Source organism: Bos grunniens, chromosome 9, assembly GCF_055505025.1.
Source record: "Bos grunniens cultivar Pamir isolate PY7600 chromosome 9, Bosgru_T2T1.0, whole genome shotgun sequence".
NCBI classification, from domain to species: domain Eukaryota; kingdom Metazoa; phylum Chordata; class Mammalia; order Artiodactyla; family Bovidae; genus Bos; species Bos grunniens.
Window position 1 is genome coordinate 71,853,622 of NC_141173.1, and position 24,042 is coordinate 71,877,663.

General features: G+C 38.9%; 1 protein-coding gene and 1 pseudogene across 9 annotated transcripts; both read right to left on the minus strand.

Moving 5' to 3' along the window:
* Positions 1-96: 96 nt before the first annotated feature.
* LOC147366149 (pantetheinase) lies at positions 97-22,199 on the minus strand. Of its 9 annotated transcripts, XR_015133194.1 has the most exons (11): positions 22,152-22,199; positions 21,193-21,374; positions 18,399-18,555; positions 17,007-17,137; positions 10,388-10,580; positions 9,126-9,417; positions 8,347-8,708; positions 3,291-3,461; positions 1,951-2,085; positions 1,599-1,653; positions 97-248 (listed from the first exon to the last, which is right to left on the minus strand). XR_015133194.1 is itself a non-coding variant. In XM_086317890.1 (10 exons), exons 2-10 carry the CDS (start codon positions 21,231-21,233, stop codon positions 213-215), a joined length of 1,518 nt encoding a protein of 505 aa, XP_086174016.1. In that variant the 5' UTR covers positions 21,234-21,267; positions 22,152-22,199; the 3' UTR covers positions 97-212. The 9 variants fall into 9 exon arrangements, 7 of the variants coding, with proteins under 7 accessions (XP_086174016.1, XP_086174015.1, XP_086174019.1 ...); XM_086317890.1 differs by lacking the exon at positions 1,599-1,653 and having other exon boundaries at positions 21,193-21,267; XM_086317889.1 differs by lacking the exon at positions 1,599-1,653.
* LOC147366150 (U6 spliceosomal RNA) lies at positions 11,336-11,433 on the minus strand (annotated as a pseudogene).
* Positions 22,200-24,042: the final 1,843 nt, after the last annotated feature.

The following is a 24,042-nucleotide window of genomic DNA, read 5'->3' on the forward strand; positions in this document are numbered from 1 at the left end:
CTCTGTGTATGGTCATTGGGTATATCTGTGTGTGTGCATGCAAATGTAGGAATGAACACGCGTCTTTTGCATTATCATCCATTATAAGAGGCTTCATTTTTAGTTTTTAAGGAAAGTGCCATATTTTTATTAAATTATGAAGAATCCTCATGGTTTTCCTCTGCTGCTTTTTTCTTTCCGCCTTCCCATTCAGCACTGTTTCACGTTAGACCTTATTTACTTTTCCACGCGTCTGTCTTTGGATTGAGCTGTTGGTATCAAGTGAGCATCACAAATACTTTCAGCAGAAGAAATAAAAATTACAGTTAAAAAGCACATCAAAACTATCATTAAAAAATCTATATTCATTAAAGAAATCCAGAGTGAAAATAACCAGAGCTGGGTATGAATGTAGTAAATGGCATTTTTTTAGAGTAAATTCACTGCTGCAATGTTTAACTAAAAAAAAAAATCATTTAAAGACAATGTAGCAAATTTGTCACAGGAAAAAATATCAGACAGTATATTAATATGAGCAATTCTTAAATGATCTCCAGGAAAATTTAATAACTAGGAACTAAAAACTAATGCAACATTGTAAAGGAATTATACTTTCATTAAAATTGTTTAATTAAAAAATAAAATAAAAAATGTTATTTCTTTCAGAAATGTCAGTAAATACCAAATGCAACAAAAGACTATGATGTGGTATCTTAGAATGATTGAATATTAATCATGTTTATAAAATTATATTCACTTGTTTGGGATATTAGCCTATTAGACATATTTGGTCATAAGTTAATCAAGGTAATCTTTTTGTGATGTTAATGTAACAGAAAGCAAATGAAAATATTTTATTTCTCTTTGGGTGGAAGAATAAGAAAGACTCAAGGATAATTTGCCCTTATTGGTTTTCAATACTAAGATGCATTGTTCTTTAATACTTTAGAGCAGGAGATGGCAATGTTTCTCTGTAAAGGTAGTAAATATTTTCAGCTTCTTTGGCCGTGTAGTCTATACAGTCTCCATCACAAATACTCAGTTCCACACTGCATCATGAAAAACACCATCAACAGTACTGAACTAATGAACATGGCTTTCTTCAATAACACTTTAGGTATGGAGACAGAAATTTGAATTTCAAATGATTTTCATGTGTCACAAAATATTAGTCTTCTTTTAATTTTCTTTTTCAAATCTTCATAAACCTGAAAACCTTTCTTAGCTCACAGGCCATTATGAAGCCAGATTTGATAAACATCTACTTTATAGTCACCCTATTAATTTGCTTACAGGTTGACAAGACAGGCAAAGCTCTAAATAAGCAGTCAATCACCACTGAAAAGCATATAAAAAATCTTCAGGCTCTCGAGTAGGTTTCTAGATGTAAGCTCAGCTGCTCTCTGGGATACATTAGTGCTAGCTATTCAAGCCACACCCAATTGGCTTTTGAGTTTCTTGACTTTCTAATCAAAATATACAGAGTGGCTGAACTATTAGAAAACATATGCACTTTAACCAATCAGGGATGATAGGAGTTTAGCAATAAATACATCACAATTGGTTTTCCTGTGACAGTCCCATAACATTGTAAAAGTTAACATATATACAATACTTACCATGAGCTGGGAAGTTGTCTAAACACTTTAACTGTAGTAACTTATTTAATACTCACTAAAAAAAAAAAAAACCTAACAGATGGGTATAACTGTTGTTCTTTTTCAAAATTTTATCACTTTATCTACTTTATATTGTCTGGTGTGTGTGTGTGTGTGTGTGTTTCTAAACAAGAGAAAAAAATGTATTAGCAATTCATTGATATGAATGATCATGAGCACTATTAGCAAAATCCCAGACACATTCTTCTTTTCATTTTTGTTATTTTTAAAATTATCCAAAATAAAAATAGAAAGTTTAAATATTCTACCAATATAATGAGTACACAATAAGTATTATAACTATGAACATTACCCTTAGCGCTTGTGTCGTGAGGTCTGATAAAGTATTTGGTGCACTATCCTTCTCATATAATCTTCCGAAGAGAGTCACTGTCAAAACAGGTCCAGATGTTGGCTTCAGGCTGAACAAGCGTCCATCACTCGATACCTAATTAAAACACAGGGAAGCTGACTGAGAATAACTTTCAGTTGTACAACCTCACAACACACTCTTAAAATTCAGTACAACTGGATGAAGAAACAATGAAAATAATGGCCATATTCTACTGCATCTGAAATACTTGGAAAGGTACAGAGAAAAATTGGAGCTATAGAATTGGTACTTACTGAAATGTCTGTATTCTACATCTTACAATTTACTCATCTGAGAAGGCATCCCATGAGTTAATAAACACAAAACAATGGATTTGAGAATGTATGAGAGAACTCTTGTTCGCTCAAGCAAGAAAGACTCCTCCAAAGGCTCAGGAGAGCTTGACTAAGGGGCGTTGAGCTGAGCTTCTGTCATCCCTCATACTCATCACAGCCTCCCTATCTGCCCACTGTCCTCAACTCCCCACAGTAACTGTTTGGACCAAGAAAGGGGAGGAAGAGTGGCACCTGCAGGTACAGTCAGTGGGAGAATGTGGCTGAACAGAACACTTGTGCAAGAAGAAATTACTTCTGGCGTATTCTTTTTAAAAGGGTTGCTTCTTGCCAGTTCAGCCACTATCCAATTCTTCAGCTTTTCTTTCTTTCCTTTTCTGGATGGTCACCCAGGGCCTTCGAACACACCATGAAAAGAATTCTTTTCAACTGTTCTAGGCCATCCCTCCCCTAAACAAGGAGGCTTCCTCTGGTAGGACTGGTCCTGCAACTCTTCTCTAGTCTTCTTTCTACTTGATAGACCTTAAACAGTCCAGCCCACTCCCTGAAGTCCCCACAGTAAAATATATTTCTTTACACTAGTTATTCTCTAAAATAGGGGTCCCCAACCTCCAGGATCTAATGGCTGATGATCTGAGGTGGAAATGATGTAATAATAATAGAAATAAAGTGCACAGTGTCATGTGCTTTTTTGTTGTTGTTCAGTAGCATCCCAAAACCATCCCCCCTACTACCCCAATGGTCCATGGAAAAGTTGCCTTCCATGAAACCAGTCCCTGGTACCAAAAAGTTTGGGGACTGCTGCTCTAAAGGACTTTTAGACAAGAGATTCCACATGCTCCATGTCCTTGATGAGCCCTAAGTCCAATTTTACTCTCTCTAAATTAAGATTTTCATGATATTTGGAAGCACTTGGGCAGGTTTTCTATTCAAAAGATGCTACTTCTTACATAAAATGATTTATCAATATTAAGCTAAGGTTTGTACCTGAAATTCTCCAGGTGCAAGCTGAATTTCACTCAGCAACACCTCAGGGAAGACATACTGGGTTCCGAACGTGCCACTGAGGGCGAACATTTCAAACCTGGTGGAAGCAGTCTCAACTGAGTCACCACAAGTGTGTAAGTCTGTTGTTTTACACTTCAGCAGAGTACAAATCTAGGAACAGAATAAGAGAACAGTAAGTTTAAAAACAGTTAAGTCTTAGGAAAGCCAATTGAAACACTCTCTTGATCAAGAAAAAAATGTCTGTGTCCTTTTGTTATATTGCTTCCTCATTAGACTAATCTGCTTCGTTGCTGAATATTACTGCAATTAGCAAAAAAGAAAAAAGGACTTCAAGCCCTAATGCTTTCTGTGTACATGGCAAGTCACTTCAGTTGTGTCTGACTCTTTGTGACCCTGTGGACCATAAGCCCACCAGGGTCCTCTGTCCATGGGATTTTCCAGGCAAGAATACTGGAGTGGATTGCTGTGCCCTCCTCCAGGGGATCTTCCTAACCCAGGGATCAAACTTTCATCTCTTACATCTATTTCTGCAATTCACTGTAAAAAGATTAAACCACATAAAGAAATCATAGGTCCTTGGTCTATAGCCATGAACAATTATACCTTACTGTTTTCAAGTTAGCCATGCTTTTAGAAATCAAGAGTGTTCAATTATTTTTAACAAGTTTAAACACTAGTTTAATTTCTATCTTATCACCTATTTCTAATAAAGAAGGAACTTTAAAGTTGTAGAGAACCCTAGAGTTAATCTAGAGACAATTCATGAACTGGCAGTCACATACCCTACACCTGAGCAAGGGCTGAAAGTGCTTTTGTTATCTGACTTAGTTATACTATACTACACTATATTACAAAGCTATCTGTGTGTAAATCTAAGTGTATGAATCATCTCACCATGTGGATGCAAAACCCCCAAAAGGAAGAACCTTCTTCACTTATCTCCATCTATACTGCATCTTCAAAATTTTACTCCAAGCTACCTTCGTTTATGGCCTGACTAAAGCAATGTCCCTTAACTGGTCTTCCTCCTTCCATATTTGAAGTTGGAGAGCAAGTGTTTTCTAGCAAGTGTGTCAAGATGAGATACAAATAACTTTCACGTAAAGGTACATGAATACATGCTTCTATTTTTTTCCCTTGCAATCCTACTAAAACAAACATTATTATTATTGTGGAAGATCTGGACCCACAAGATTAGGAGAACAGGAGGAAGACAGACTATAGCAAAAGTTTAGAAGTTTGGGTGTTGACACAAAAATGGTAACTGAGGAAGCAACTCACATACCTATAAATAGACCATTGGATAAAAATATGTGGTACATATATACAAAGGAATATTTGGAAGGTTTGTTGCTAAGTTGTGTCCAACTCTTCTGCAACCCCATGGACTGTAGCCTGCCAGTCTCTTCTGTGAATGGGATTTCCCAGGCAAGAATACTGGAGTGGATTGCCATACCCTTCTCTAGGGGGTCTTCCCAATCCAGGTATTGAAATGGAGTCTCCTGAATTAGCATGGGGAAAGCCTAGAATCAACCTGTCTACATTGCAGAATAGGCTTCCTCGTGGCTCAGATGGTAAAGAGTCTGCCTGCAGTGCAGTTGGATCCCTGGGTCAGGAAGATGTTTTGGAGAAGGGAATAGTTACCCACTCCAGTATTCTTGCCTGGATAATTCCATGGAGCCTGGTGGTACAACCTATGAGGTTACAAAGAGCTGGACATGACTGAGTGACTTTCATTTTTGCTTTCACACTGCAGAATACTCAAAAGATTCCATCCCCAGGAGTACTAGGTATCTCAGTAACTGAGAGTATGTTGGGGTGTTTAATGAAAGGAAAACTGGTAGGAAGTTGTTAAGGGTGCCTCAATGCTGAGTCTCCAGACATGGATGAGCAACGACCCTTCCCCAGTTCCATAAAAGATAGAACCTTTATTACCAGAGAGGGTAAAGCAGACAATGTTTAGATGGAGACTCTGGAAGACTTAGTAAGGGGATTTTTTGAATGAGTCATACTGAATAGTGATACCATGCCCTTCTACCCTGCATTTCCCCAACTTGATTCTCTTGTTGTTCAGTCACCCAGTCATTTCCAACTCTTTGTGACCCCATGGGCTGCACCATGCCAGATCTCTCTGTCCCTCCCCATCTTCTGAAGTTTGCCCAAGTTCAGGTCCATTGCACTGATGATGCCATCTAGCCATCTCATCCTCTGACACCTTCTTCTCCTTTTGCCCTCAATCTTTCCCAGCTTCAGGGACTTTTACAATGAGTCAGCTGCTGACTCTCTACATTCTGTTAAAAAGGCATTTTTTCCTTCAGGAACAGGGTTTCCTAATAAATTACAGGACAGGAGTCCCAGTTAAATCTGAAGTTTAGGTAAACTAAAAATACCAAAACCAGTTTTTAGTATAAATATGTCCCAACTATTACCTGGGCATTTTTTTTTTTAATCTGTGTTTATCTGAATTTTGAATTTACTGGGGCACCCTGTATTTTTATTTGCTAAATTAAGCAAACTTATTCAGTAAAGGAATTAGAAGAATTTTGAAATATGGGAAACTGAATCATCCCCAAAGGAAGTCTCTAAAGACATTTGCTTCAGGGATTCTTCTAGTAAAAAGCCCAGCTAGACTGTCCCCCCATGAAGCTTAAAGTTGGCAAGTATCAACCACATGTTCAGAGTTTTCAAACAGTTTCAGTTAAAAAGAAAGAAGAAAAAAAGGTCATCATACACGTGAAGAAATTTTCTAAATTTAGAATTTTAAATTTAAAAGCCTGTCTGGCACCAGTGGCTTAGCTGAAGGATCACTGTTCAGCAATAATAACAGAGAGCTTCTTGGTTTTACTTGGAGCACTAAGCAACCTCCCAACACTAAGAAGAGACCTATGGCTGATCTCCTCAAGTGGAGTCAAGACTCTGGGGCAGGCAGAGAGGCAGATAAGACTGAGAGGGAAGGAGGGAAAAGAGAGGAAGAGTCGAAAGAATGCTGTCTTGTTTTATAATCATTTCTTTAAACCTAAAATAGATCATAAATAATAAAAAATAATATATCCCAATTTTTTATTTTAAAAAGCAGTATGGCAATAAAATACCACACATATGTACCACAAATATAATGCAATATATGTCAATATGCCATGTAATATATAATATTCATGTGGCAATAGATGCTTTTCTACAACATAATTTTTTAAACTAGTTTCCAATCATTGGATTTTTTCTACCTGTGTTCTTGATAGCATTTTTTCCCCCTTTCTTCTAGCACCTCAGAGCTCTGAGAAGGAATATTGATTCCTCCCACATTTTCATCCTTTCCTTTTTTGTTGCTCTTTCTCTTAGGCCTATAAAGATAATCAAGTTTCTTTCATCTATTGGAAAAACAGAAACAGCATTATGAGTTCTCTGGCTAGCTCCTATCTTGTTTCCTTTCTTCCTGAATCAGATACCCTTTTTGAAGTGCATTGATTGATTCACTCATCCTTTCAATATCCTCACTTACTTCTCACTTTTCAACCCACTGTAATCTGTCTTTCACTCTATCATTCTGAGCCCAGGAGATTCCAACAAAATTATATATTATTCATGCAATAATGGTAAACCTATTGCACAAATACACTTCAGTTTCCTCCTTCTGAGAGTCTCTACTTACCTTACCTTTGATAAGAGTTCTCTTTAAATGTTCCTTTATTTCTCAGTCATAATTGCAGGTTCCTATTCTTCTGTTTATTTCCTGCCCAAACACAGGAGCTTCAAAAGATTTCACCTTTAGCTCACTATTCTTTACCATTAGTCGATTTTTGCAATTCACTCTTTCTTGTGGGTTTATTACAACTTTTTTCCTGCTGATTCTCAAAACTGTATTTCTAAATCTAATATCTCCCTTAAGTGTCATATTACATTCAATAGCCTATTGGATACAACTGAATGTCCCCAAAGTAATGAAAAGCCCACACATCCAAAGCTGAATTTACCATCTCTCCCACTACCATCCAATCTGCTCCTCCTCTCGAATCCTGATCCGTCAAAGCATCCCATTTATCCATCTTGCCAAAAAGCTGGTACATTCTAGACCCTTCATTCTGTTTTCCTGTTCCATCTCAAATCAGCTACTAAGATTGGTTTTCTAAATATTTCTTGACTCCATATCCTGATTTTATTCATATGAACATAATCTTGGTTGAAGCCCTAGTAGGACTATTTTAATAATACCACTAGTCATTTTGCCCTATGTTTCATGATCCACGGTGCAACCAAAACGGTGTACTCATAAACAGTTGTGACAGCATCATTCCCTTGCTGAACACCTTCTGGCAGAAACCATCATTGATAGAACAAAGTCCACATCTTAGGAATGACAGGTAAGGTCCTGCAGGGTGTGATCCTGGCTCTATGCTCATCTTCCATCCATCCTTGCTTCTTATGCTAACACTTTAGTGACTCAACTGTTTGCTCATTTCTGTACACCCTGCTTTTTGACACATCCACCCCCTTGCTCAGGCTCTTCACCTTATCTTGAATTCCCTCCCACTTTTTTTCACCTGGATAAAATAGCACAAACTCAAGCATCATGTCTTCAGAAACTTTCCTGGATCTCCAAATTAGACTAAATGTAGCTCTTTAGTATTATTACAGCAAAATGTGACTTCTTTGTTCAATCACATGCCAACCTATACTGAAACTATGGCCATCTGTCTTTCTCGGCTACTAAATTCCTCAAGAGGAGGGTCCATACTTACTCATCTTCATCTCATTAGTGCTGAATATATATCTGGTATGTGTTTGGCATTCAAGAAATGTTTGCCAAAATGAGCAAGCATTGGACTGACATTTAAGATCAAAAGTTTTAGCAAATAAAAATTTAGGATACCCAACTAAAAGGAAATTTCAAGTAAACAGCCATTTTTTTTAGTATACACATAAATACCAAAGCAGGACATACTCATAATAAAAGTAATCCATTGTTTTTGAAATTCACATTTAACTGGGTGTCCTGTGTTTTATCCAGTAATTCCTCTGCCACCAAAGCAATCATTACCTGTAAATAATAGCTCCCTTCAACAGTATGTAGTCCATCAAATGCCCCCAGGGCATAAACTTCATCTGATCTTTTCTCAGACATCTTGTAACTTAGATGACAGCAGAGATCTCTCTGACAAACTGTGTAATTTCCTCCAATTTCTTTGAGCTCCAAGAAGGTGAATTCATCAAAAAAGATGATGCCTGTAAATTCCTGGTTTCCCACTGAGTGGGCTTCTACACCACTGGCATAGGAAGTCCAATTCACCACCGGTGTGGGGTGTGGGTGGGAGTCCAGTTGTGCGAGGAGGAGTTTTCCTTCCTCTGTCTTCATATCATAATGAAATGCTCGTGGAGAATCAGGTGCATAGATTCCACTCCCTGGAAATGACATTTAAAACAGTAAAACAAAAAGGAGTTGCATGGGTGTTATATTCTAAACTCATATGAACATTTTACTTCTTCTAAGCTGTATCTTTCATTAATTTCAGTAAAATATACTGATAAAGTCAGACAGATGAGGTGAAATCCAGTAAAGTATGACACAAAGAATCCAAGAAGAAAATTTCATGTAAGAAGTGGTGAATTTTGAAAAAAAGAAAAAGAGTGTATATTCAAGTTAAATAAAACTAAACCAGTTTATGAAACAATTTGGGTTGAGATTGATTGTACAGCATGTCACCAGCTATATATGCAAACATTAACAGTTGGAGGAATTTTGTTAAGGAGTACATGTTAGCTAGAAAACATATTTTTTTCCTTTTTGATTACATCAAAATCTTAAAGACTACACATTACCTGTCATTTTCTTCAAGGGGTAATGTAGATTGGATGCTAGGAAGTTGACTCTCATGCCCATAGCCCAGGCTGAGTGGAATTCAATAGCTGACAAATGTGGCAAAACATTCATCCAAGCTGTTGGGAAGAGTATGGTGTCCACACGGGAATCTCTCACCAGAGTCACAGCAGGATCGTGGAAGAGAATATCAAAGCACGTGAAAATGCCAAACTTTCCAAAGGTGGTGTTGAAAGTCACGACCTCAGGTTCCTTGGGTGCATTGAATTGATCTTCATTCAAGAAAAGATTTTGCTGCGATAAACAGAAGATGATGGGGGGAAATCTCTTTAAAGAAGTTGGCCCAGATGTCATGGCATCTAAAAAAGTTCAAGCTCACATTTATTAAACTGTGCCAACCTCATCTATGACCACTGTCTCCACAGGGAAAGAACGTTAGAGAATTAGAGATGACTATGCTGATAGGAAACTTTGGCTCAGGTTCCACATTTGATAGATATGTATAAGGAAATCCTTATCTATTAACACCTTCTTGAATATTATTATATAAGACATAAAAGAGAAATGATAGATAGCTTCTATTTGCCAAGTGCACTTAACAATTTTCTGCAGACAAAGAACTTTGCTCCTTTTCTCTTTGAAAACAAGACTGGTAAGTTTTTCATTCTAGCTTTACCCTTTGCCAGGTCATGTCATGAAAAGTACAAAATGTAGGGCTTCTCTGTTGGTTCAGTCCCTGGTCCAGGAAGATTCCACATGCCACAGGGCAATCAAGTCTATGCACCACAGCCACGGAGCCAGTGCTCTAAAGCCCGTGCTCTGCAACAGAAGCCACTGCAGTGAGAAGCCTGCACACTGCAACAAGGAGTAACCTCCACTCACCATAACTGGAAAAAAACCCACATGCAGCAACAAAGACCCAGTGCAGTCAAAAATGAATGAATAAATGTTTTTTTTTTTTTTAAAGGAAAATGACCATCCATCATTAAAAAAAAAAAAGGATAAGTCCAAAAGGCAACATTTTATTTCAAGTCAGGTCACTCCTATTGACTCCCACACACTTCTAATGACACACTCCTGTGTTCCTAAATGTACAGGAAATATCCTTTTTCTAGGATCTTATCACAAATAATCATTACTTTCTGTGCTTTGTTTATACTGTTTTTAAAATGAGCTTATTATCAGCAATAATGATTGTTTCCCTTCTTGTTCACTTTATTTTGTTAAGCATTCAGTAATTGAATTATTTGCAAATAAATTCTACCTTATGGTAGCGTGCCACCAGTTTTCCCTTAGAATCAAACACCACATCAGTATTGTATTGGTAACGACCGTCAGGGGGACACTGAGGGTCGCTGGCGTTGCATGACTTCTTGTCCCCGATATTTGCCACAATGTAGATGGAGTTATCCTTGGCCAGACAGCTGAGTCTTTGTTGCACTGGGGTGTGACCAAATCTGTTATATATTCATTGGAAGAGGAAAAAAAAACATAAAGCTTAGCTTTTAATAAAATTCAGAATGATAGTTTCTTGAATATATATGTAAACACAAAAATAAATTCTAAATAGCATAGATAGAAGGGAAAGATTAACACAGAAACTTCAGAGGAAGTACATGTTTGTGGCAATTTGGTTGTAGAAAACTATTCTATGATGAGATTCTGGGCTATGCATTTTTTTCATAGCATTTATCATATCTATAATTAATATATTTATGTATATGCTCATCTTAGGCTTCCCTGGTCACACAGCTGGTAAAGAATGCACCTGCAATGCAGGGGAGCTGGGTTGGGAAGATCCCCTGAAGAAGTGAATGGCTACCCACTCCAGTGTTCTTGCCAGGAGAATTCAATGGACAGAGAAGCCTGTCAGACTACAGTCCATAGTGCCGCAAAGAGTCGGACACGACTGAATGACTTTCACTTCATAATGTATATCACATCTTATAGATATTCTGGGACAAAGACCCATATCTCCTGTTTGCTAAACCCATGCCTGAAAGAAAAATGGCATTAAAAAGTATTCTGAATGATAGAACAACGTCTTGGAAGTAAGATGATTATAGGAAGAAGGCACCGAGAATCCTATCTTTCTACCTAATTCTAGGACTTCATCCGTTTCTTCCAAGTTGTACAATTTGTTGCATATAATTGTTCTTATGATCCCTTGTATTTCTGTGGTATTGGTTATAAAGTCCCCCCTTTCATTTCCAAAAATATGGAATGCTTCAGGGATTTTCATGCCATCCATGGACAGGGGGCAATGCTAATCTTCTCTGTCTTGTTCCAGTTTTAGCGTATGTGCTGCACAAGAGGCGTGCCTGTTTAATGGGTATAGAGTTTGAGTTTTGCTTGATGAAAAGAGTTCTGGAGAAAGAGGACGTGATGGCTGCACAACAACGTGTTTGTACTTAATACCACTGACCACATTTAAGGATGGCTAAGACGGTAAATTTTATGTAATGTGTATTTTACCTCACTTTTTTTAAGTGGAGAAAAAAAAGCCTTGGCAGTAGAAAAGGGAAATCTTGTTCAGGAAACTTGTTCAAGATGCAATAGCATCTTCAGGGGAAAAAAAGGGAATTTTAGAGATGCATTTTGGGTCATAGGAGAAGAACTCTGCATAAGAGGTTAAGAAATCTTTTCCAAGTGTTTTGAGAACAGAAGTCAAATGATATGAATATTCTTCAAGATTAATAGGGCATCGGAACATAGAATGTACTAGAATATCAGAGTATAAATGTGGGGAATCACTAGGAAGCTGTTATCATAGTTCAGTTTAGAAGCAATAAGGGTTGGACTAGAGCAGTAACAGCCTCTATGGAAAAACAGAAATACTGAAATATTTGTTAATGCTTGATTTCTTTATTCCTTATCATGTTACCAGTAGTTGTCCCAGTAAAGCAATTAAAACACAATTTTGAACAGTAAGACCTCAGAATATATAACATATAGCCATATTTATTCCTTATTGGCATTAACACTAAAATAATAAATGGCTAATAGAAGGTACTAAAGAATATGTGACAAAACTGTGATAACTGTTGGAAGAATGAAAATTTGGTGCCATCTGCTGGCAATATAATCAAAACCGTAGCAATGACCCACAAAACATATCCTTGAAAAAACCAACAAGGATAGAAAACATCTTTTAAAAATTATTATTTTAATGCATCTATATAAAATGACCATTTAATAATATTTACCTTCACTTGCTTAAATTAATATCTGAAATGCACAGATATAAATATGAGACATTAAACCATTTGAAACATATTTATCTCAAATCTTTTCAAATACTCTAAGTGGTAGAATAGGCACATGAAATAGAAGCCTACTGTTCTGGATTTATAAAACAGCTGTGATTGCATATTTTCCTCTTGTCTATATTAATTTTGAAAGGGTAGCATATATTCTAATCTATTTCCATCTAAACTAATTGTTCAGACTCTTTGTTATACCCAGAAAGGCTCCAAAATTCTTTGTTAGACCAAAAGTTTTGATTTGGAGTTTAAAAATGCATTTTGCTTATGTTAGCCTGAATCTGCTTCTCACCTAATCCATAATATTTTCCAAGCCCTTTATATACACATTTGAATGTAGAGTTCCAAAGAATAGCAAGGAGAGATAAGAAAGCCTTCCTCAGCGATCAATGCAAAGAAATAGAGGAAAATAACAGAATGGGAAAGACTAGAGATCTCTTCAAGAAAATTAGAGATACCAAGGGAACATTTCATGCAAAGATGGGCTCAATAAAGGACAGAAATAGTAGGGACCTAACAGAAGCAGAAGATATTAAGAAGAGGTCGCAGGAATGCACAGAAGAACTGTACAAAAAAGATCTTCATGACCCAGACAATGACGACGGTGTGATCACTCACCTAGAGCCAGACATCCTGGAATGTGAAGTCAAGTGGGCCTTAGAAAGCATCACTATGAACAAAGCTAGTGGAGTGATGGAATTCCAGTTGAGCTATTTCAAATCCTGAAAGATGATGCTGTGAAAGTGCTGCACTCAATATGCCAGCATATTTGGAAAACTCAGCAGTGGCCACAGGACTGGAAAAGGTCTGCTTTCATTCTAATCCCAAAGAAAGGCAATGCCAAAGAATGCTCAAACTACCACACAATTGCACTCATCTCACACGCTAGTAAAGTAATGCTCAAAATTCTCCAAGCCAGGCTTCAGCAATACATGAACCGTGAACTTCCAGATGTTCAAGCTGATTTTAGAAAAGGCAGAGGAACCAGAGATCATATTGCCAATATCCACTGGATCATGGAAAAAGCAAGAGAGTTCCAGAAAAACATCTATTTCTGCTTTATTGACTATGCCAAAGCCTTTGACTTTGTGGATCACAACAAACTGTGGAAAATTCTGAAAGAGATGGGAATACCAGACCACCTGACCTGCCTCTTGAGAAACCTATATGCAGGTCAGGAAGCAACAGTTAGAACTAGACATGGAACAACAGACTGGTTCCAAATAGGAAAAGGAGTACGTCAAGGCTGTATCTTGTCACCTTGCTTATTTAACTTCTATGAAGGGGTACATCATGAGAAACGCTGGGATAGAGGAAGCACAAGCTGGAATCAAGATTGCCGGGAGAAATATCAATCACCTCAGATATGCAGATGACACCACCGTTATGGCATAAAGTGCCTCTTGATGAAAGTGAAAGAGGAGAGTGAAAAAGCTGGCTTAAAGCTCAACTTTCAGAAATTTAACATCATAGCATCTGGTCCCATCACTTCATGGCAAATAGATGGGGAAACAGTGGAAACAGTGGCTGACTTTATTTTTCTGGGCTCCAAAATCACTGCATATGGTGATTGCAGCCATGAAATTAAAAGACGCTTACTCCTTTGAAGGAAAGTTATGACGAACCTAGATGGCATATTAAAAAGCATAGACATTACTTTGTCAACAAAGGTCCATCTAGTTAAGGCTATGGTTTTTCCAATGGTCACATATGAATGTGAGAGTTGGACTATAAAGAAAGCTGAGCACCGAAGAATTGATGCTTTTGAACTGTGGTGATGGAGAAGACTCTTGCGAGTCCCTTGGACTACAAGGAGGTCCAACCAGTCCATTCTAAAGGAGATCAGTCCTGGGTGTTCATTGGAAGGACTGATGTTGAAGCTGCAACTCCAATACTTTGGCCACCTGATGAGAAGATCTGACTGATTTGAAAAGACCCTGATGCTGGGAAAGATTGAGGGGAGGAGGAAAAGGGGACGACAGAGTGCGAGATGGTTGGATGGCATCACTGACTCAATGGACATGGGTTTGGGTGGACTCCGAGCATTGGTGATGGACAGGGAGGCCTGGCGTGCTGCGGTTCATGGAATCGCAGAGTCGGACACGACTGAGTGACTGAACTGAATCGAATAAATGCAGAGCTCTGTCTTCGGTCTACTGGGAATAGAGAAGGTAAAATGGAAGAATTAAAGTGTATTTCCTAAGACAAAGCATTCAATCTGAAAATATAATAAAAACTGTCAGTTATGGAAGACAACTTTTACTAACTTTTAAAAAGTGTACATGAAATATTCAGCAAATATCTGTTGGGTCCTACAACTACACAAAGGCTTCCCTGGTGGCTCAGTGGCAAAGATTCTGCCTGCAGTGTGGGAGCCGGAGAAGACATGGCTTTGATCCCTGGGTTGGGAAGATCCCCTGGAGGAGGGCATGGTAACCCACTCCAGTATTCTTGCCTGGAGAACCTCAAGGACAGAGGAGTTGGCAGACTATAGTCCATAGGGTCGCACAGAGCTGAACACGACTGAAGTGACTTAAGATGCATGCAGAGGCACGCACCACTACAGGGAACACCATGCTAGATATGTGGGCGTCTGGGGAAGAGGCATTCTATGCAGAGCTGTCCACGCGCAGGGTGGGAGATACAGGGTAAAGCAGGGCTGGTGCCCTTCAAAACCCTCTTCAAACTTCTACCATCTTCATCCAAATAGCAGCATTTCTTTGCCTAGCTTACCTTCATAGCTTTTAAATTATCTCCTGCATTTTTACTGATCTTTCTGAAGGCTTGTCTCCATGAGGACACAGGAATGATCCTTATAAAACTGAAGTCAGAGCATGTCACTTCTCTGCTCAAAACTCACCAATGGCTACTTTCTCACCTAAGTACCAAGGTCATTAGCATGGCCCATGAATCCTTATACTATCAGGGCCCTCCAATCTGTCTGCCTTTCTGCCTCCATCTCCTACTTTTCTCCTACTTCTTCACATCATTTCAACCACACTAACTTTGTTGCTGTTTCTAATATGCTAGATATGCACTCTGACCATGGAACCTTGGTATTTAGAATTCCCTTGGCCTGGAAGGTTCTTTTCTCAGAAACCCATATGATTTCCTCCCTCACTTCCTTTAAGTTTTGCTTAGATACCACCAAGAAGCCCTCTGGTGACATAAAAATTTAAACCTCATTCTTTCCACCATATTCATCTTTCCTGTTTTATTTTTTCCTATAATATTTATTTCTACCCCATATTGTAGATAGGTTGACAGGTGATAGATAACTAAACAATATCTTTTTTTTTTTAATTTCAATTGGCTGTTTCCACACTTGAATATAAGCTCCAAAGGACAAAGATTTTTAATTCTTTTTGTTCACTCCACTGTCCATAACTGTGCTTGGACATAATAGGTATTCAAAAACTGTGTTAAATAAAAGCAAGAACAGAGATGTCATTGGTTGATGGGAAAAAAGAAAGACTACCAAACTTCTTGAAATGGAACAAATGCAACATCCTGGTGGGAATTCTCATAAGGCCCTAGGAAATTTGGTTCTAGGGAAAAGTCATTCAGAAAGAAAGAAAGGCAATTCCTAATGGAAGTGAGAACAGAAGGCTTGTCATTTAGAACTGAACCTTGAGCATGGGACATGGTTAAATAAGAAATAATTATGATGCGATGCAATGCAATTAAAATAGTTTGTTAATATTAAGGTAAGTAATATTGAACTTTGTCAAAAATCAAGGTGTCCCTATATGCAGACATAGTTGTTAGTTTGTGTGGTTTTGAGAGCTTTTCCAAAAAAGGAATTCCTACAATTTTAGCAATAGTGCATTTGGAAATGTGAGTCAACTGACATGATTCTCTTAAATGTATAGTTCATATGTTTTCCTTTATATTGTAAGTAATAGTGTACTTTTATCAGACTTCATATTTCTTATTCTAGATTTGATTTAAACCACTTATATGGGACTTCCCTGGTGGTCCAGTGGTTAAGACTCCAGGTTCCCAATGCAAGGGGCCCAGGTTCAATCCCTGGTTAGGGAACTTGATCCTGCATGTAGCAACTAAGCTCCAGAACAGCCATATAATTTAAAAAATAAAATAACCACTGACACAATTCTGCTCTATCCACCTCCTAGGTCCTCATCTTAAGCTTTAAGAATTTCATATACATTCATGTTATCCAACTATCTTATTGATGAGAAAGGGAAAATTTTAATATTAAGCTGACATGTGACTCTGTTTCACTATTTTCTCACACTGTTTTAAAAGTACAGACCTACACAGGAAAGCAATTTTCTGCTCACTGGTAAGGAGTCAGAAGAGTAAAGTTTGGATATGGTTCTTCCTCTAACCAAACACCCTGTGACCTTAAGTAGGTTATACTATCATCTCTCCAGATTCATTCCCTCAGTGGAAATTCACATTGGAATTAGATTCTGATGTCATCTTATAGCACTAACTTCATATTCACTTTCTTAATACACATATTTGTAGGAGATGAAAAATTATAAAACTATCCTGAAACTTACAGATGATAGTGAAGCTTATACAATGATCTACAAAGTTTTCTCAGATTAAGTTCATGTTCATGGTTAAATTCTCCATAATACATTTCCTTACCTGTCAGGATTATTACAAGGGATCCAGTTCACTTGAGGGTCTGGGATATCCTCCAAGTATGGGTAGATAGATTCCCTGGTGAAGTTAAAACCATAAATGCCATCTTCTGGGGTCACAATGATATGTGCACCCTGTTACAAATGAAGCAGAATCAATATATTATTCAAATAAGCAAACAATAAAAGAGGAAGCCTGCAAGAGGACCTGAGTGGCTGAGAAAATTTGCTTTTTTTTTTTTTCATCTTATTCTTCTGTTTTTTTATATATTTATAATTTATTTTCTTTGCCCAACCACTTTCATTTCCTAATCCCACAGTTATCATTTCTATGTCACTTTTTCATCATTTCATAGCTGTTAATATTTTTCCAGGCTACTCACAGGCTTGCCACCTGCTGCAGTTGTTAACTATAAACCTATCTCTTCCCTGAATAAAGCCCCTCCCTGACCTTTGGCCAGTTATCTTGCCTGAGTGAGTAAGGATACTGATCACTCACTCTTCTGCTCCAGCCTTCCCCACCTCATACCCTACAAATGCAATCCCCATTTCTCAGAAAGGAGCTCTGATATGGTTATCTGAATGGTGCCAGGCCTAGAGGTACAACCTGAGCTCACCTGGGCAACTCTGGTGGAAGAATCACCCTGGAAGCTGCTGTGTATGTGACCTTTAAGGAAACAGTTGAACTAAAGGTGAAAAAAACCTCAGAATTCTTAATAACCTTTTAAATCTTTGTATGTACAAGAATGTAGGTTGATAAATACATGCTATATGTATACATTCATGACTCTCACCAGACTTTATATATCCCTTATCTTTACCTGCTCTACGCATAATTTATTTCAACCACATTCATTCAAACCACACATGCAAACTTAACCCTTCATTCAATTCAAGAACTTACTAAGCACTAACATATGTACTTTTGTAATTAGTATGAAGTATATAATATACACTGGTAAGTAATTTGCAACTTAAGTTTGTTTTGGTGTTACAAACTAACCTACAAACTCTTAATAGCACAAAAGTATGCCAGTACTCTAAGAACAGCTATTGATTCCTGACCCATTTATCCTCCAACCCTCCACCTGTAAAAAAACAGAGCAACAAAATCAACAAAATAGTTGAATTCATAGCAAGTTCCTCTAAGATTTGTTGTCACTTAATAATAACCAAGTTGTGCTTTCCAAATGTTGCTCTCACTGTTAGGGAAGTATGTAATAATGTCTTTGCCCTAAAAACTAGGAGCAGGGAGGACTTTGATTGCAAAACAAGGTCTTGGCTACCCTGAGACATAGGTCATTCAAAGGTGTAATTGACCCTGACAGTGGTTCTATCTACTAGGATGCCACCCTTTCTCTACATAGGAGCCAGAAGCACACTTGAGAAATGGTACCTGCTTCGATGCTGACGTCACTGCTCCCTCCAGAAGATCCAAATTCCGGTTCATTACTGCCAAGGCCTCTTCAGGAGACACTGGCACGAGGGTGACATTAGGCAATATGACTGCATGCTCATAAACAGCTGCAATAAAGGTATCCAGGGAGCTGGCTCTGGAGACACAGAAAAACAAAACGGCCACATAGTTGAGCAACTGAGACATAATCATGCTGAAGTCCAGCAACTGCTGAAAAGCAGAGTAAGCGCTGTTATTTATAGAGAGAGAGAACACAGTGAATCACGTGGCTCCCAGAACTTAGTACTTTAAAAATAAGTGACAAAAGCTAGCTTCAAGAAAGCCTTGTGATTTTTACACCGCCAGACAAAGATGTAAACAGATCTTACATAACAAGTGACCTTCTCTTCTTACAGGGCTCTGTGAGGATCAAGTAAAAAAATGCATGTACTTTCCATCTGCCGGGGTTATCCTAACAAAGTGCCATACACTAGGTGGTTTAAACAATAGAAATGTATTGTCTTGCGGTTTTGGGGGATAGATGTTTCAGAGGACGGGATTAGCAAACTGGCTCCTCCTGAGGGCTGTGAGGGACAGATTTGTTCTGCCTCTTTCGTTGTCTTTAGCTGTCTCCTTCCTGTTTGTCTTCACCCAATATTCTCTCTGTGGGCACGTCTGAGTCCCCCAGACTTTTACTTTTTTTACAAGGCCACCAGTCAATGGCTTTAGTGCCCGTCCTACTCCAGTATGACATCATCTTAACTGATTACATCTGAAATGATCATATTTCCAAATAAACTCACATGCTGAGGTGCAGAGGGTTAGAACTTAACCATACGAATTTCTGGAGTTCATACATCTTAGAACTTCAAACCTAGTAGTTTATGTAAATAATTTGAAGAATAAACAGCTTTTCAATTGTGAATTATTATTACTATCACCTTGTGAATATTTGAATTTCATATTTTGTTCACTTTCGTTTCCTCAGAATGGTGAAGACTCAGGACAAAGAGGAATATTCATTGTCTATATGACAAATCACCCCCCAAAAATAATGGCTTCTAAGAGCAAGCTTGTATGATCTCACATTTTCTGTGGGTCAGGAAACCTAGGGCAGCTTGGCTGGGTGCCTCCGTCCCACAATTACCAAAGCTTGACTGGGAAAAGAGTCAGTTCTAGGTTCTAGGCTCACATGGCTCCAGGCAGGCCTCAGGTCCACATTGGCTGTAGCCCAACATGTTCCTTGCTGTGAAGGCCCCTGGTCGCACTAAAAGGAAACTCACATGCTGGCATCCAGCTTCCCTCAAACCCAGATAACAAGAGAACCACCATCCAAGATAGAAGCCGCAGTCTTTAGTAATGTCATCTAGAAAGTGACAGCGCATCAATTTTGTTATATTATATTCATTAGAAGTACGATGCAGGGAACCCAAAGCTGGTGCTCTGTGACAAGCTAGTGGGGTAGGATGCGGTAAGAGATGGGAAGGGGATTCAAGAGGGAGGGGACACATGTATACCTATGGTCAATTCATGTTGATATATGGCAAAAACCATCACAATATTGCAAAGCAATTATCCTCTAATTAAAAAGAAATGTAAAAAAGCAAAACAAAACACCCAGTCAGTACACTTGTTGGGAGGGGCTTACTTACCCAAGGGCATATATGAGGCACAGATTACTGTGGACCATCCTAGAGACTGCAAACCACACAAGTCATAGAGGATGAGTATAAAGAATGAGAGTGAGAATAAGAAGGTGATAGAGGGAGAGAGAAGAGGGGGGAAATAATATAAAATAGAAAAAAAGCTTAGAAATTTTGATATGGAGTTAGAAGGCAAATTTTAGTTGTAAATTAAGGAAAACTTTTTTTTAATGTTTACAGATTAGTGCTTATGATTGTTTTAGTTTTAGGTTTCACTTTGGATGGTGTTTTTATTTGTTCAGGTTGAAGAAGAGTGTATATTATTATTTTTTTAAACTTCAGGACTATCGTAACTTTATTCTGTGACTGCCAAAGCAGCCAAGAGGTTGTGTTGACCAGGTCCTCTTAAGTCTGTAGCAAATACCAGCTCCCTCTGCTTGCCAATCTCCTTTGGGTTTTCCCTTCTCAGGTGGTCAGAAACACATGTACTTTAGTACTTCACAAGAGTGTTGACCCAAAGCAGACTATGCGATATTTCTCCAGCAAAGACAGGTTTGCAGAGAATTGCAATTCGGGATCTACCACCATGGTGAGCAGGGCAAGAGAAAGAGAACGCTTTTATAGAGATAAAAAAGAAATTGAGAGGACTAGAGTTAACAAAGAGTCCCTAGTTTTTCCTTGGCTGAGTTCTTGCCACAAACAGTCCTTGCCAGGAAAGGAGAGAGTGGTCTTCTTCCTGGATGGCTCTGCTGTTGTCATGGAACATAAGAACTTCCCCTTCTGGTCTCCCAACTCTATTTAATAGAGGTTTCCATTTATCCATTTTTTTTTTTCTCACAAGGAGATTGTAATCATTCCATAAGAATTTATAAAGGAAGCTCTGAAAGAAAAGTTAAAACTGGAATGAGTCACCTAGAGATTTAAAAAATATATTTCTTTGATCTTACTCAAATTAAAATTTAAATAAGAATCTCCCATTGTGTTTCCAGTCTGATATAACTAGAACTTCAAAGTCCTCTCTCTCATTTTCTCAACCAAAAAAAAAAAAAAACCCACAGCTGAACAACTGAAAAGCAGCAACTTTTTTAGATACTCCAGAGAACTGAAGTCAGCACACATCATTACCCCCAAAGTTAGAGAGACAGGCTTACCTGGGGTAGAAGTCCACTGAGGCAGCTATTCCTGGTACCATCACTCCAGCTGTGTTTGCTAAATTACTGGACAGGCTTGCAAGATAAACACGGGGTCGGGGGGGAGGGTTTGGAGGAGGTTTCAGTATTAGGAGGGTCCTCACATTTTTATAACTTTTACTCCAGAAGCCCAACCAGGTTCTCTGAGGGAATAATGAGGAAGTAAAACATCCTGTGCTGCTTCTTATAGGAGGAGGAAAAATGTACCTACTTTGAAATACATCCAGAGCATTCTGTTCTTTTAACCAAACCTGTCTTCAATGGAAGGACTTCCCTGGTGGCTCAGACAGTAAAGAGTCTGCTTACAATGAGGGAGGCCCGGGTTCGATCTCTGGGTCAGGAAGATCCTCTAGAAAAGGAAATGGCAACCCACCCCAGTACTCTTGGCTGGAAAATTCCATGGATGGAGAAGCATGGTAGGTTACAGTCCATGGGGTCGCAAAGAGTCGGACACGACTGAGCGACTAAACTGAACTGAACTGAACCTTTCTGGGGGACAGTAAAACCCCATCTCTAATCCCCTTTAACCTGCCTGTCTCAACTAAAGGAGGAAAGAAAACAGCTGAGAAACACTTATGAAGGTCAGAGCCCAGGGACACAATCCTACTAAAAGACAGAGATTTAATAGGGCTATTAAATAGCCCTATTTAAGCTGATGGATGGAATTCTATTGCAAGAACAACAAAAAATAAACAGATTTAATAGACAGAGGGCTAGATAACTCCTCCCCTTTCCCACATTTACTACTACATCAAGCTGGCAATTCCAGCCTACCTGACACGTACCATTTGGGAGAAATCTTTACGTGGATGATTGTTGTTCTTGCAATAGAATTCCATCCATCAGCTTATACTGGGACTGGTGACACCAATAGCCTCTCTTAGGATGCCTCAGTTAAATCTTCTGATCCCTAACGTTACCTTAAAACTGGGTTTGCCTCTTGTTGTGTGTTGAGCCAGAAGATATAATCAACCTAAAGGGCAGAAGGAAGGAAGGATTTTTTTACTTGCAACAAATAAGAACACTGAGGATATTTCGAAATGGGGGAAGTTTTACACTAAGGGTACGTTGGTATTCATGAAGGGCCTTGAGCAAAGAATTCAGCATAGGCTTAGGGCCAAAGTTGGCAGACTCCAGGCTCTAGTTGGCTGGAGTTAGGAGTGCTAAGTCACTTCAGTCATGTCCGACTCTTTGCGACCCCTTGGACTGCAGCCCGCCAGGCTCCTCTGTCCATGGAATTCTCCAGGCAAGAATACTGGAGTGGGTTGCCATTTCCTTCTCCAGGGGATCGTCCCAAACTAGGGATCAAACCCGTGTCTCTTTTGTCTCCTGCACTGGCAGGTAGGTTCTTTACCACTAGCACCAGGAGGGTCATCATCTCTTCTTAGATTCTAGTCAGCCTGGTGGTTGAGTGAGTCCTCAGTAGGTGTTTGGATCCTATAAAACAGCTCAAGAATGTGCTTCAGACTGATCTTTACTTTTGGAATTGAACTGGGAGTCTTTACAACTGATATACTGTCTCCAATATAGTCAAGTCATATTTCTGGCCTCTATATAGCTATCCGTTTTTTAATTTTTTTTAATTGGAATATAATCGTTTTATAATGTTGTGTTAGTTTGTACTATACAATGAAGTAAATTGAAGTAGCTATATGCATACATATATCCCCTCCCTCTTGGACCTTCCTTCCACCCCATCCCCATCCGACCCCTAGGTCATCACAGAGCTCTGAACTGAGCTTCCAGTGCTTTACAGCAGCACACACAGCAGTGCGTGTATGTCAATCCCAATCTCCTGGTTTGATCTCAGAGGTTCTTTAAAAAAAAAAATCTTCAATTTCCTTATTCCCTTAAAATCATTTTCTATGGAGACCTATTCTGCAAAGACAAGCATTGTGGCCAGGTTTAGATCACAAAATGGCTTAGGTCTAAACTGGCTTCTTTCGTGTTAAGAAAGCTATGTCTGATTCTTTTCCTCTGGGAAGCCTCCCTATCCTGTCTGTCTACAGGTACACAAAGGAAACAATGAACGTGGCAGTTTAAGGAATTAGATTAATTCTTGCCCCAGCACTGCCACTAGCTTGCTGTGGGACCTTGGAGAGTTCATTTCCCTTGTCAGCGATCTTCTCAGTTGATCCAGCTAATCTAGTTGATCTAGCTGATCCAGCTAATTTAGGTTCAGTTCAATTCAGTTCAGTTGCTCAGTCATGTCCAACTCTTTGTGACCCCATGAATCTCACCACACCAGGCCTCCCTGTCCATCACAAACTCCTGGAGTTCACTCAAACTCATGTCCATAGAGTTGGTGATGCCATCCAGCCATCTCATCTTCTGTCGTTCCCTTCTCCTCCTGCCTCTAATCCCTCCCAGCATCAGGATCTTTTCCAATGACTCAACTCTTTGCATCAGGTGGCCAAAATGAACACCCAGGACTGATCTCCTTTAGGATAGACTGGTTGGACCTCCTTGCAGTCCAAGGGACTCACAGAGTCTTCTTCAACACCACAGTTCAAAAGCATCAATTCTTTGGTGCTCAGCTTTCTTCACAATCCAACTCTCACATCCATACATGACCACTGGAAAAACCATAGCCTTGACGAGACGGACCTTTGTTGGCAAAGTAATGTCTCTGCTTTTGAATATGCTATCGAGGTAGGTTGGTCATAACTTTCCTTCCAAGGAGTAAGCGTCTTTTAATTTCATGGCTGCAATCACCATCTGCAGTGATTTTGGCACCCCCAAAAATAAAGTCTGACACTGTTTCCACTGTTTCCCCATCTATTTCCCATGAAGTGATGGGACCAGATGCCA

Excerpts from the sequence above, each read along its gene's own strand:
- LOC147366149 (XM_086317887.1), bottom strand. The coding sequence starts at position 18,611 with ATGATTATGTCTCAGTTGCTCAACTATGTGGCCGTTTTGTTTTTCTGT. Across the intron at positions 17,138-18,398 it reads TGACGTCAGCATCGAAGCAG|GGTGCACATATCATTGTGAC; the intron begins GTACCATTTCTC and ends CATTTGTAACAG. Across the intron at positions 9,418-10,387 it reads TGGTGGCACGCTACCATAAG|CAAAATCTTTTCTTGAATGA; the intron begins GTAGAATTTATT and ends TGTTTATCGCAG.